The sequence below is a fragment of the Impatiens glandulifera genome, unplaced genomic scaffold (genome assembly GCF_907164915.1).
Source record: "Impatiens glandulifera unplaced genomic scaffold, dImpGla2.1, whole genome shotgun sequence".
In the NCBI taxonomy this organism is placed as follows: Eukaryota; Viridiplantae; Streptophyta; class Magnoliopsida; order Ericales; family Balsaminaceae; genus Impatiens; species Impatiens glandulifera.
In genome coordinates this window covers 109737-124441 of record NW_025919451.1, presented here as the reverse complement: position 1 = coordinate 124441, position 14705 = coordinate 109737, and the positions used below count along the sequence as shown (strand labels likewise).

Here is a 14705-nt window from a genome sequence, read left to right as displayed (position 1 = left end):
TTGTATTCTTATGTAGCCCTATGGATGAACCATCATCTCAATGTACCGAAGACAAAATTCCTAAGTTTGGGATGTCATTTGTTTCTGAAAATGACCTTCGAGAAATGAAATGATAGTGGATGTCTATGTTTCTTATTTTGAAATGAAATGATATACTGCCCATAATAAGGCTATGTATATTGTATAGATGCTGTGGGATACAAAATGGAACTCTTTTTATGCAGGAATTGATGGAATTGAATGAAACATGATGATGCAAAGACTGTATTCATTCTTTCTTTCTTTCTTACTTTATTTTTTGCTTCTTTTAACAAAATATGTCCAGAATCATCATGTATGTATTCATTCACCATTTAACTACTACTTTTAATCATAATAATAATAAAACTGAACTCCGGTAGGACTCTTGCTGCCTCTGTCAGTGCCTGGCTCAAGAGCACAATAACGACAACTAGGATCATCAACTTTGACAAACCATTATTAAGAGATCAGCTAACAATACTATTCAATTATAAATATAAACCATTACATTGAATTGAAGAGAAAGATGGTGATCAGCTAACAATACTATTCAAAAAGTAACTTTCCTGTTATTCCTGTTATATACCACCCCACTAAATCTTCTGCAAAATAATAAAGAAGACATTAGTACTGTAATCAACCTAGGACAACATAACTAAAAACACATGACAACATAACTAAAAACACATGACAACATAGTCTAACACACAAGACAACACAATATTAACAATTTAAGCTTAATTTATCAACTGTCTTTCTTCCTGTCTTATTTCATAACAGCTGCTTTAATCATAACTCTATTATCTTCTCCATTTCCTAATACCACTCACCTAAATTTCAAAGATTTAATCATATACCTCTGCTTCATAAACAAAGAGTTAATCATTTCCTAATACCTCTGCTTCATAAACAAAGAGTTAATCATTTCCCTAATACCTCTGCTTCATAAACAAAGAGTTAATCATATACCAGAAAATAAAAAACTGATTCAATGAAGATTAAACAAGAGGAGACAGTTAACGCTGCAATAGATCCACAATGAACAGGGACACAGTAAATGAAAATAGTGCAACAATGATAACTTACCTTTTATCTCTATCTTAAATTAACATTGCATCTCTATCTGGCTTTTTCCTTTTACCTAAAGTGTTTTTGTTTTTCTCTGTCATTGTTTGAGCGGATATTTAGGGTTAGAGTTTGAGCGGATACTTAGGCTAGGGTTTAAACGGATTTAAGAGTGGGTTTGAGCGGAAATGGTAGTGAGTTTTAGCGGAGATAGAATGAAGATTGAAGAGAAGGTTGTTAATCAGAAATGAGAGTGATTTTTAGCGGAAATAGATTGAAGATTGAAGAGATGGTTGTTGATCAGAAATCGGAATGAGTTTTTGAAGAGAGGGTTGTTTAGAGAATTTTGAGCGTTTCCAGATTAAAGAAAGAGAATGGTTGAGAGAAATGAGAGGAGTTTGAATTGAGTGGTATTATCCTACCTGGCATTCCAGGTGGCTTCGCTCCCCATTTCGTTCAACATGGTCGATTCTTGTATCATCCCTCTAAAATAAAGGTAAAACATTGTGAAGAAGAAAAATAAGTGGTTGGTCTTGGTAGGCTTCCAGATATACTTATTATATGCCCTTTGTTAATTTAAAAACAAACTAGAGAAATATTATGTGAGCAAAAGTGTGAAGACTCAACTCATAAAGCTATGAATCCCCACAAAACTTATAGTTATAACTAATTATTACTCTTAATAATTAAGTTTTCAACAATTTAACTATAATATTCATAATTGATATTTGTTTTTTTATAGCGATGGATTGAGTTATGGACCTTTGATTTTCTACTTTAAAAGAAAAATAAATAACATTTACTAAAGAAAAAGTTATTTTCTGTGAGTTCAATAATTAATTCAATATTTATGATTTGGAAAAAAAAAAAAAGGAACTCTATATATGTTAGTTAGATAGGATATAGCTTTTTTAATTGATTAGCCAACCACTGTACAACAATCTTAATTTATTTATACTTTCAAAATATAATTAAATCATTATTTATGTCTAGAAATGATTTTTTGCATAATTAAATATTTTAGATACTCAATCATTGTAATTTTTTTTTTCATTATGATAAACAACAATACAAAAAAAAAGTCATTTTTCTCCTAAATTAGAGATTTTTTATAAGCTCAATTTATTTTCTTATCATTAAAAAATTTTTCAAATTATTTTTTTTCTTTTAATTATTTATCCGTTTTTCTCCTTTGTCTTTTCATGTTTGTGGAAATAATTTTTTTGGCTATATAGTTTGTTTGTACTAGGGAGCATGCCACCAACTATTTCTATATTTATGATAGAAGAGATAAATCATGGAAAATTATAAGATTAAAGAATGAAACATATTAATTAATCTTATTTCGGCTAATTAGGTTTTTCAATCTTATTTTTTTTATTATTTTAAACAGTACATACAATAATATTATGAAATTAATAATTATTTAAGTACACACAACAACGAACAAAATCATTAAAACGGTGTAAAAAATCAAACAAATAAAATCTTATTTATTTATTTCAATGTAAGTGCTCTTAATTGACTTTGCTTGGTTCGAAATCTTTACCATCAATTTACTATTTTTCTAAGTAGTATGTAGATTAATAATAAGTGAACTAGTTAATACCAAACATGACCTTAATCTCAAGAGAGGTACTATATTGATCTGATGAGTATAAATAATGGAGAGGATTATAATTTGAATCATCAGTTTTGTTCAAGATACACATATGGCATCTTCTGCTAATTTCCTAGTTTGTTTATCATCATTTATGCTTCTTCTTCTTCTTCTGGTTAGTATTAATATTTCATTTATGTGTTTATTATTATAATTTGATTGATTAACTACTAATTAATAAGGCGCAAAAATATATAGCTTTCAAGCAGGAGTAATGGAGCAAGGATGAAGGCTGGAGGAGAAGAATACAGGAGGGAAAGACTAACCAAGTTCACTAATGTGTTTGAGCCGAGGCCAGACGTCACCTCTTATCCGGCTGCTGATAAGAATGACCAGCGGCTCTTTCTAAAGGACTTTGAGCCGAGGCCGGACGTGACCTCTTATCCGGCTGCAGATAAGAATGACCAACGGCTCTTTCTAAAGGACTTTGAGCCGAGGCCGGACGTGACCTCTTATCCGGCTGCTGATAAGAGTGGTCGACTCTTTGTAAAGGACTTTGAGCCAAGGCCAGACGTTACCTCTTACCCGGCTGCTGATGAGAGTGGTCGACTCTTTGTAAAGGACTTTGAGCCGAGGCCAGACGTCACCTCTTACCCGGCTGCTGATAAGAGTGGAAGGCTCTTTCTAAAGGATTTTGAGCCAAGACCGGACGTCACCTCTTATCCGTCTGTTGATAAAAGTGACCGACTCTTTCTAAAGGACTTTGAGCCGAGATCAGTCACTTCTTATCCGGCTGCTGATAAGAGTGACCGACTCTTTCTAAAGGACTTTGAGCCGAGGCCGGACGTGACCTCTTATTCAGCTGCTGATAAGAGTCACCGGCTCTTTGTAAAGAACTTTGAGCCAAGGCCGGACGTGACCTCTTATCCGGCTGTTGATAAGAGTGGCCGGGTCTTTCTAAATGACTTTGATCCGAGGCCGGATGTGACCGCTTATCCCTCTGCATAGGGAGGTGTAAGAAGATAATACAAACCTACCTCTATCATTGTCTTTGTCTTCATCGAGTTTGTGTGTGTGATTAGTCCCAAATGAATAAATGTTGTAGTATTGATCATGTTCATGTTCATGTGTTCAAATAAAAAAAAGTAATGAAACATATATTTTTCAGAACTATTTCAGTAGTGTTACCTTTTAAAAATACTATTTCAATATATAATTTCTGTTATTGCTTGGATTCAATAGTACTTTTTCTATTTAAATAAGTTAATGTTTTTTTTTTAAATAATCTATATATATCTAATAACGCTTAATTTGAAATGTTGAGGGTGTACTTCACGCTCTCTCCAAAATAATTCTCATATCACAAGGTATTTTTTCATATTTCTCTCTCTTCATTTATGAATTGTTTTTCTTTCCTCACTGTAAATATATTAATTAATTTTAATTTGTATATATATATTAATGTTATAATTATTATTAAAATATATTAAAATTTAATATTTTATATATACACATTAAACTAAATATTTATCTATATTAATTGAATTTAACATTAAATATTAATTATAAAACATTAAAACCTGCACTAATATCAAGAATTTCAAATATATATTATATTAATTATAAAATGTAACTTTCAGTTATTCCATTATATTAATTATAAAATAGAAAAAAAAAAGTTATCATGTTTAACATTAAATACTAACTACAAAATATTAAAATCTACAATAAAATTAATAATTTCAATTATATATTATATTAATTATAAAATTTAACTTTCAGTTATCATATTATATTAATTATAATATAACTTTTTCAAATATATATTATATTAATTATAAAACTTAACTTTCCGTTATCCCATTATATTAATTATAAAAAAAAATTGTAATTATCATGTTTAGCATTAAATACTAATTATAAAACATTAAAACCTACAATAAAATTATGAATTTCAATTATATATTATATTAATTATAAAATTTAACTTTCAGCTATTATATTATATTAATTATAATATAAAATTTAACTTTCAGTTATCATATTATAATAATTATAAAATTTAACACAAAAACAATAATTATGAAAAACATAAACAGTGTAACTGCAATTAAATCAATATAATAAATCAACCCAACTTTTCATCTTCTTTTCCATCTAAATATTTGTTTTCCTATAAATAATTTTACATCAACAAGGTTCAATTTAAGAGAAAAGAGTGATATTCTGCCTATTCGGTCTCCTTTTGCGGCTTTCACTGTTTTGCTTTTTTTTTTCTCAGGATTTTATCATTTTAGGCAACTACAACAACATTCTATCTTTTGAACTCCATCTTGGTTAAAGTGAGTAATAATTAAATTATATTAACATCAATTTCTCTATCAACATCATTATTTCATTCAATAATTAAATTGGTAATATGTTATGTTTCATCAATCTATTGTTCATTGTTTTTTTTCCAGGATTTTGATCATTTCAGGCCGCTGCAACAACGTCCTATCTTTTGAATTCCATCTTGGTTAAAGTGAGTAATAATTAAATTATATTAACATCAATTTCTCTATCAACATCATTTTTTCATTCAATAATTAAATTGGTAATATGTTATGTTTCACCAATCTATTGTTCATTATTTTTTTTTCAGAATTTGATCATTTCAGGCCGCTGCAACAACGTCTTATCTTTTGATTAAATTTTATGACTAATTAATAAAATAAAAAATTTAAATACATATAATCTCTTTATTCTTAGCATAATATTTTTTTTTCTATTCTCCATTTTTTTTTTAAATATTATTATTACTTATTATAACGTTTAATTAATTAATTTATTATTCATATTATTTTATAATATTTGTCATATTTAATATATTTATATTATATTAATAATCTTTTTATTATTAATCAATCTAAATATTTTTAAAATTACTTTAGTTGAAGTTATCCAATATAATATTCATCCTTCTTTGACTCTCTTTTGAGTCAAAGTAGGAGTAATGACTATATTTTATGATTTAATAAAATAAAAATAATTTTTTTGGTTAAATATATTTAATTTTTTTAAATATATATAGTTTTATTAGTTGAAAAAAGATGATCTTTATCTTTTGAGTATATGATTTTTTTTCTATTCCAAACAATTTCACATGATAAAGTTTAATGTATTTAATAATATTTATTTTTAATCACAAAAGAAATAAATAATTTTTTTTGAAATATTATTATAACATTCAATTAATTATTTATTATTTTCCATTATTTTTAAATATTTATCTTTGTTCTCATTTTTAATATATTCATATTATATTAATAATTTATTATTATTATTAACATACGATATATAAATACTTTTTTTATAATAAATGTGTTTGTTATGTCCATAACATCTAATTTTTAAATATTTGGTCATTTTTTCACAAATTTTATCATTTTAGGCAACTACAACAACATTCTATCTTTTGAATTCCATCTTGGTTAAAGTGAGTAATAATTAAATTATATTAACATCAATTTCTCTATCAACATCATTATTTCATTCAATAATTAAATTGGTAATATGTTATGTTTAACCAATCTATTGTTCATTGTTTTTTTCCAGAAATTTAATCATTTCAGGCCGCTGCAACAACGTCCTATCTTTTGAATTCCATCTTGGTGAAAGTGAGTAATAATTAAATTATATTAACATCAATTTCTCTATCAACATCATTATTTCATTCAATAATTAAATTGGTAATATGTTATGTTTCACCAATCTATTGTTCATTGTTTTTTTTTCAGGAATTTGATCATTTCAAGCTGCTGCAACTTCCTATCTTTTGATTAAATTTTATGACTAATTAATAAAATAAAAAATTTAAATACATATAATCTCTTTATTCTTAGCATAATATTTTTTTTTCTATTCTCCAATTTTTTTTAAATATTATTATTACTTATTATAACGTTTAATTAATTAATTTATTATTCATATTATTTTATAATATTTGTCATATTTAATATATTTATATTATATTAATAATTTTTTTTATTATTATTCAATCTAAATATTTTTAAAATTACTTTAGTTGAAGTTATCCAATATAATATTCATCCTTCTTTTGAGTCAAAGTATGAGTAATGACTATATTTTATGATTTAATAAAATAAAAATAATTTTTTAGGTTAAATATATTTAATTTATTTAAATACATATAGTTTTATTAGTTTTATCTTTTGAGTATATGATTTTTTTTCTATTCCAAACAATTTCACGTGATAAAGTTTAATGTATTTAATAATATTTATTTTTAATCACAAAAGAAATAAATAATTTTTTTTGAAATATTATTATAACATTCAATTAATTATTTATTATTTTCCATTATTTTTCAATATTTATCTTTATTCTCATTTTTAATATATTCATATTATATTAATAATTTATTATTATTAACATATGATATATAAATACTTTTTTTTATAATAAATGTGTTTGTTATGTCCATAACATCTAATTTTTAAATATTTGGTCATTTTTTCACATATATTTTAGTTAATTATAACAATCTAATTATTCACTTAAATATTCTTAATGTTTTTATATAAAAAATGTTTTGCATAATATATTAAATTTTCATAAAAATAAATAACTATTTTTATAGATGGTGAATCTATTAAAAGCTAATACACGATATTTATTTTTAATCATAAAAGAATTTTTTTAAATATATTATATTTATTATTTCTCATTATTTTATAATATTTGTCTTTATTCTCATATTTAATATATTATATTATTTATTTTTTTTATTATTATTCAATATATATTTACATATAAATATTTTTAAAGTTTTTTTATTTTTACTTTTTTTATTTTAAATTTTATTTTTATTTTTATATTTTATACTAACTATTATAATGTCAATTCATATCAAAATATCAGAAAATGGACACACAAGCCTCCATTGGATTGGAATTCTAGATTTGACTACGGATGGTAACTACAAACATTTAGTTGCAAGAGTTATGTACATGTGGGATGCAATAAATACTAAAAAAAAATAATGAATTGCTAAGTGTTGATTTCTTATTAATAGACAATGAGGTAAGTGTGTTTAATATTTTGTTATATATTAATGTATGTTAGTGCAAACTAACATGTAATTTATAGGGTGCGGTTATTCACGTCAGCATCGATCGTCAATTTGTTCCAAGACATCGAAACTTATTAAAGGAGGGTAACATGTACATATTTCAAAATTTTCGAGTTGTCAACTCAAACGCTCAGTACAAACCAGTTCCAAACTCTTTGAAAATTTTGTTTAGCTACTTTCTGAGATTCTAAATATTCCAAGATATAAATTTAATTTTTCTGATTACAAGGAGGTTATTTCTAGAAGTGACAATTGCTCACAACTAACAGGTAGTGTTTTGATTAACTATTGTCTTTCATTTAATTTTTAACTTACATTTTCCTTTTTTATGTTATAGTTATTATAGCTCGTCTTATCAGTTTGGGCTCTAAGACTTTTAGCAAAACTGGATATAACACAGTTGCAAAACGTGGTTTAAACCTTCAATTTGATAGGTTGGTCATTTATAAATCTATAAGTTAAATGAGTTCTTTTGGTTTTTTACTCTATTAAATATTTTAATTTTTACCTTTTCTATGTGTTATTTTATAGTGGAGAAGATATTAATATAACTTTATTGGGAAACATAGCCGAAAAATTTGAATTTGTTGAAGGATCTAACAACCAAGATCCTATCGTAATAGTTGTGACCGACTTTCTTGTCAAGTTATACCAAGGTATGAATTGTAAAAAAAATATGTTTATGTCTTAATATGTTTGTGTTAACCATTTTTATGTGCTTTCAATAGGTCATCATGTCCTTTCTTCAACAACGACCACACAAGTTTTTCAAAATCTAATGATTCCAGAAGTGGTGACTATGCGAGAAAGGTTGATATTGTCTTTCTTTAAACAATACTCTTTGTTTAAATATTTGTTGTTTTAATGACTATTATTTTTGTGCCACCTTTACTCAACTAATTGTAGATTTGTTGTCCATTCATCTCAAGTATGTTTGTTGGATGATACTGTTGAAAGTTCGATGTCTTTACAAGATGAGATGATGAAAGATCGACACACAATTGAGGAATTATACAACCTATTGTCAAATGAGGAAAGCAAGGTTGGTAAAATTGGTATTTCAATATTTTTATAGTTATCTTACTGGTTTATTGGTTAACAGGAATGTATACGTACCGTTGAAGCGACAATCAATAATGTATGCAACTACAATGGTTGGTTTTACAACTCTTGTGATGATTGTCGTAGAAAAGTAACGCTCGTGGGCGATGTTTTTTTTTTTGCAACTCATGTGTTAAAGTTACAAAAAATCCTACTCGAAGGTGTTTATTTTTGTCTCTTTGATCATTAACAAACTATATTCATATATTTAATTATAACTATTTTGTTTTTTCATTAATTATTTTGTATCTATTTTAGATATAAATTAGAGATTGAGGTTGGTGACGAGTCAGGAGCTGCACTATTTGTGCTTTTTGATAGAGTTGTAAATAAGTTAGTTAATCTAACTGTTTCAGATTTGTTACAATTACATCCGAGTTGTGACAAAGATTTACCATTGCCGTTATCATCAATGTCATCGCGAAAACTTGTGTTCCAAGTTAAAATTACTGATTACAACCTCAAGAAAAAATTACACAATTTTACAATTATAAAAGTGTTTGATCCAAGTCAATCACTCATTACTCAACAGGTAAACATATTTTGGATATCTTTATGCTCAACTTTGAAACGTGTTTTATATATTAAATTAAATTTTGTTAAGGGAGGAGCATCAATTTCAGACAAAATTGTTAAAGAGGTACTTTTTCAATTTTTTTATTAAATAAATTGTTTTTTAATCTATTTTAATGTCTTATTTAGATATTTGAAAAGTTTATATATATTTGATTAAATTTTATTAGGGAGGATCATCAATTTCAAACAAAGCTGTTAAAGAGGTACTTTTTCAATTTTTCGTGATCAAATAAATTGTTTTTTTTATTATCTATTTTAATGTCTTATTTAAGTTTTTGAAATGTATTTTATATGTTAATTAAATTTTATTAGGGAGGAGCAACAGACAAAGTTGTTGAAGAGATAGGACAAAAAAGACAAAAAATTTAATTTTTATTTTTTATTTTACAATTTTTTAATTTCATTTTATGGAAGTTGTTTTTTTTATTAGTATACATTATTAACTATTATTATAATATAGGATATCTTAAATTATACTAGAGTTATACATTTATTTATTTTTATGAATGTTTGTTTAATATTGTGTTAACTTAAATTTTTATTTTGCTTTCAATAGTTTAAATTAAATCAAGCATTTTGGTTTGTATTGTATTGTTATTATTTTCAGTTTTAATCAATCATTCTTTTTTCTCACATCATGTATATATTTCATAATTAATTTTATATAAATATATTTTTCCTTACATAATTTTTCCACAATTATTTATATATTATTTGTTTATTATTTATTTTTATACAATTTACTTATATTATGAAATAATTAATAATAATTATTTTTTCTATTTTTTCTCTTCATATTATATATATATATATATATATATATATATATTATATTTTCTCTTCATATAAATATATTCTCTTTTATTAAATTAAATATTTTATAAAAATTTCGTTTATATTTTTCCCCTACAACGTAGGGTTTCATACTAGTTTGTTTAATGATATTATAAATTGAATAGTCATGTAAGTATACTTACAACAAAAATATAACATTGCAATCAAATAAAAATATTTACAATTAATGAGTATGATGGGTTAAACAAAAAAGAGAAATATTATATTGAATTGTTATTCTTATTACATAGATTATGTCTATTATATAGATATTATAATTGATATATAAGGAAACAAAATAATATAATATTAATATTATCACAATTTATAATATTGTGATAATATCTTACAAATATATTATATTATACTCTAATATGATCCCTTACAAGGGGAATTGAGATTATTGAAAATTTTATGTTTTTCTCCAACCAAATTATCCAATAGATGCATTATAAATGAAAAACAAAAATTTCATAATCATCTCACAACTCCAAGGAGTTTAGGGAATTCCCTATTGTGTAGATGATTGAGGTGATCCAAATATTACCTCGAGGGAGGTGGTTAAGGAGACACATTTTGGGGATGATATTCTGTTAGTCGTGGATTTTGATTTAGAAACAAAAAAATAGAGATCATACCCAAAGGTTATCCCAAGATGGAGGCTCTTAGAGAAGCGGACATAATTCATTCATTGAGTCGGGTTGAGGCTAAGGAGGCCCGTCTTCGGAACCTTCTGTACATAAGTGAGTGAGGACGAGATTGATGAGATGTACAACACCTCTCTATGCGTTTCTTAGAGCATGGAAAATGAATGGATTGATTGCATGATTAGAGAAGATTAGATAATTTAAAGAAGGATCAACTCAAGAAATTTGATGCGAACAATTGATAAATCTATTAAAAAATCTTAGAGAAACAGCAAGAGGATGAAAGAAAAAGAAACACAAAAATTTCAATGTGATGTAAACTATAAAGCTCTTAAGAAAGAAAAAAACAGATCTTACCCCTGAAGTACTAAGATTAGTATCAATTTCAGTTGTTACGACATATTTTGATTCGTTTAGGTAAACCTATCTTGTATTCAGTTTCTGTTAGTTTTATTTTGTTGAACTTGTCACCAATATTAGGTAAAATTGGATTAAAAGTCTTCACAATTTTTTAGAAAGTTGGAATTAAATACGAGATAGGCAAATAACATTAATTAAAACAACATTGTTTTCTTATTACATACCACTATATATTATTAAACAACCATGTTACATTATTACTATGACACATTACCAATATAAAAGCATCATTAATTAATTACATTATTATTATGGTGGTGATAATACATGGTTGGAGGACTCAATATCACATTAATCAATTCAAAGCTGGTGTAGATGGAATCCAAACAAGATGATCAGCAGGGAAGAAATGACACACCGATGAAGAACCAGGCTTCGTTCCTAACACCTGAAATGCCACATGGGTTTGGCTCCAATTGGAAGTATCCAAGTGGCAAACCGCAACAGCTTCCACTCTATCTCCATTCTCACCCTTTAAAAATACCTTAAACACTTTGTTTTCGTTCTCTTGATAATGGCAATAGAACACCGCAAAAGGATAAGGCATGGAATGACAAGGCACGATTTTTGAAGCTGCGTTGTATTCAGAGAAATCCAAGATCGTGAAGTTTTGGAAATGAATGTCTGATTTCGTCAGATGAATGGTGGATACGGATTGGATGTTCGAGACATGATTGAATCCAAGGACGCCACGTGCAAAGTCGAGCATGGATTCTAAAGAAGTAGCACATAACTTGGTCTCGCCTATGGCTGGATTTCTCTCACAATCTTTAAGGGTTTCTTCCATGGCTATGGCTTGTGGGGATTGTGGAGAGAAAGAGAAGAATCTAAGAAGGGAAGGAAGCTCTTGAGATGAGAAAGGGAGAGATTCAGCCTCCTTTCTTGGTAAGAAATGAGGAGAGGAAGAAGGGTCCCTTTTAGGAAAGTGGATTGGAATTGTGTTCCCAACCTTAAGATCATCAAAAGTGAAAAACACAATCACCGATGGATCATCCATCATCATGTGATGGCCTTGATGATGGTGGTGATCTTGATGAACTACCATTTCAATATGAGCGTCCGAAACCATTTGATTATTATGATCATCCATTTGACAACTTCCATGAAGAAACTACATAGATGAATAAAAAAATTACTTAGTTGTACATGAATATGGTATATTAAAAGAGTTATATTGTTGAGTAAAACTAGTATTTACCATGAAAAGAAGAAGATTGAGGAAAACATTCCTAGAACCATGTCTACAACCCATATATCTTTTCTTTTTCAAGATATGGCAAAAGAAGAATGAAAATTATTGATCATCTTCTGAGAATAAGGCTAATGGGTGATGTATCTTCAAAAAATAGCCAATAATTTAATTGAATGATTATGATGATATTGATAATATTGTTGTTAATAATTAAGGTGACCCTACTATTTTTGTCCATTTCTTTATTTTGTTATGCCCCATACATACCATCGAATCCACTCATTGTTGAGCTGGCTTCATGTTAATTAAGATGAAAAGGAATTAACATAAAAGTTTAAATGAAAACTTAAAAATGTTTAATTAGTCAGAGAAAATAACGTGTCAACAAAATTGATCAATATTTTGTTTTGTTAACTTGATCTAAAAGTTTATAAAATATTATTATTTTTATTTATTTAATTCAATCACACTTTTGGTATCAAATAAATATAAACAAAATCACTTGGATATGTTTTTTACTTTGATATTTTAAAAATGATTGTGATTCTGACAAAAGATTAGTTTTCAAATAATCTAAAATTATTTAATATTTTGACAATAATATCGATATCTAGCCATTATAGATATAGGTGAATAACAATTATATCTTCACATTTTTTAGTTTTCATTAACGATATCTCAAGTGAAATTAATATGTATATATAGAAAAAATTGTGTGTATATATATATATATATAATTTTTTGAGATAATTATTTTTTTGTAATTAGCTGATCTTGAATTTACAATAATAGTGACATAGATGGTATAACAACTGGATGTAATCAAATATAATGACAATTTATTTCCTCAAATACCAAAATAGATGATCTTACTAGAAAACTTGCAAAAAAGTATATCTTTAGTTGGAAGAATGATTACTTTAGATGCTCAGCCATGTTATGGGATGCCGGATGGGAGGACATCAATAGCCTCTCCTCTTTTTTTGGAAATATCTCCCCTATTCAGATCATGTCAAGGAGGGCATTACCCCGGGTTTGCACCTGCTAGAGTTGTTCTGGTTGGCGTATCGAGATTGACAACTAAATTGTTAAGCTTTTTTTGTTGATCCTAATGTTCGTTATTAAAAGATTTTTTTTATGTTATTTTAAATTGAAGGAAGCCCCCTTTGTCGCCGGCTTTGGCGACACAAAGCTTTTACTGATTTTGATCTCATCATGTTATATTTGTGAGTTGGTTCTTGGGTTCATACAACAAAAATACATTTTGTCGACGCTTAAAGGTATTTTACTGATGAAAAAGCGCCGCACAAAATATTACCGACGCTTAATTATGCGTCGCCGAAATTCGGTTAGGAGTTAGTCTAGCGACCCTTATGTATACGCCGGTAATATAATTATAAGCGCCGCCAAGGTGTTTGATTAATTTTTAATCGATTTTTTCTAATGAAACTCGGTTATAGGAACTTATACCACCTACGTGCTGTTTAGCGTTTTATTTCTTATTTTTTTGGCTGAAAATCTAGATCAAGATCCATTTTTTAGTTGTTCTTATCATTCATTTCAAACGAAGACTTTTGTTCAATAGTTTATGTACTTTCCCACCTCCTTTAAATTACTACTCAAAATTATATGTATAATAATTGTACTATAATAACTACCTCACTTAAATATATGAAAATTACATATGAAGAAAGATCACTTTAATATTTTAATGAACAAAACTTTTAATAATGAAACCAAATCAATCCGAATATTTTAATGAACAAAACTTTTAATAATGAAACCAAATCAATCTCGGATTAAGACTAGATTGTTTTTTATCCTCTTCTCAAAAATATAATTATTTATTAGCAATAATTAATATTTATAAAACAATATTTTTTTTTTATTAATGAAATTCATTTCATTGCAAAAATGATGTCGATCACAAAAAGAAAGGAAACAAAAGGGACAAATTAAAGCAATTAGCAACAAAATAAAATAATGTTATTTTAAAGTAAAATCTAATATGAAATTGATATATTAATAATACTTGGTTGTCCCAAAACTAAATTAGATTTAATATTCATATATATTATTTAATATAAAAATATTTTTATAAAAAAAACTCTAGCC

At 26.5% G+C, this 14705-nt stretch overlaps 2 protein-coding genes across 2 annotated transcripts; one reads left to right on the top strand and one right to left on the bottom strand.

Annotated features, from left to right (window-relative positions):
- Window positions 1-2971: 2971 nt before the first annotated feature.
- Window positions 2972-3694, top strand: LOC124917919 (organ-specific protein S2-like). Its single transcript, XM_047458184.1, has one exon. The coding sequence runs from the start codon at window positions 2972-2974 to the stop codon at window positions 3692-3694; it is 723 nt and encodes a 240-aa protein (XP_047314140.1).
- A 7817-nt stretch (window positions 3695-11511) lies between these two features.
- LOC124917928 (BURP domain-containing protein BNM2A-like) lies at window positions 11512-12453 on the bottom strand. Its single transcript, XM_047458193.1, has one exon. The coding sequence runs from the start codon at window positions 12441-12443 to the stop codon at window positions 11694-11696; it is 750 nt and encodes a 249-aa protein (XP_047314149.1). The 5' UTR covers window positions 12444-12453; the 3' UTR covers window positions 11512-11693.
- Between the last annotated feature and the right edge of the window lie 2252 nt (window positions 12454-14705).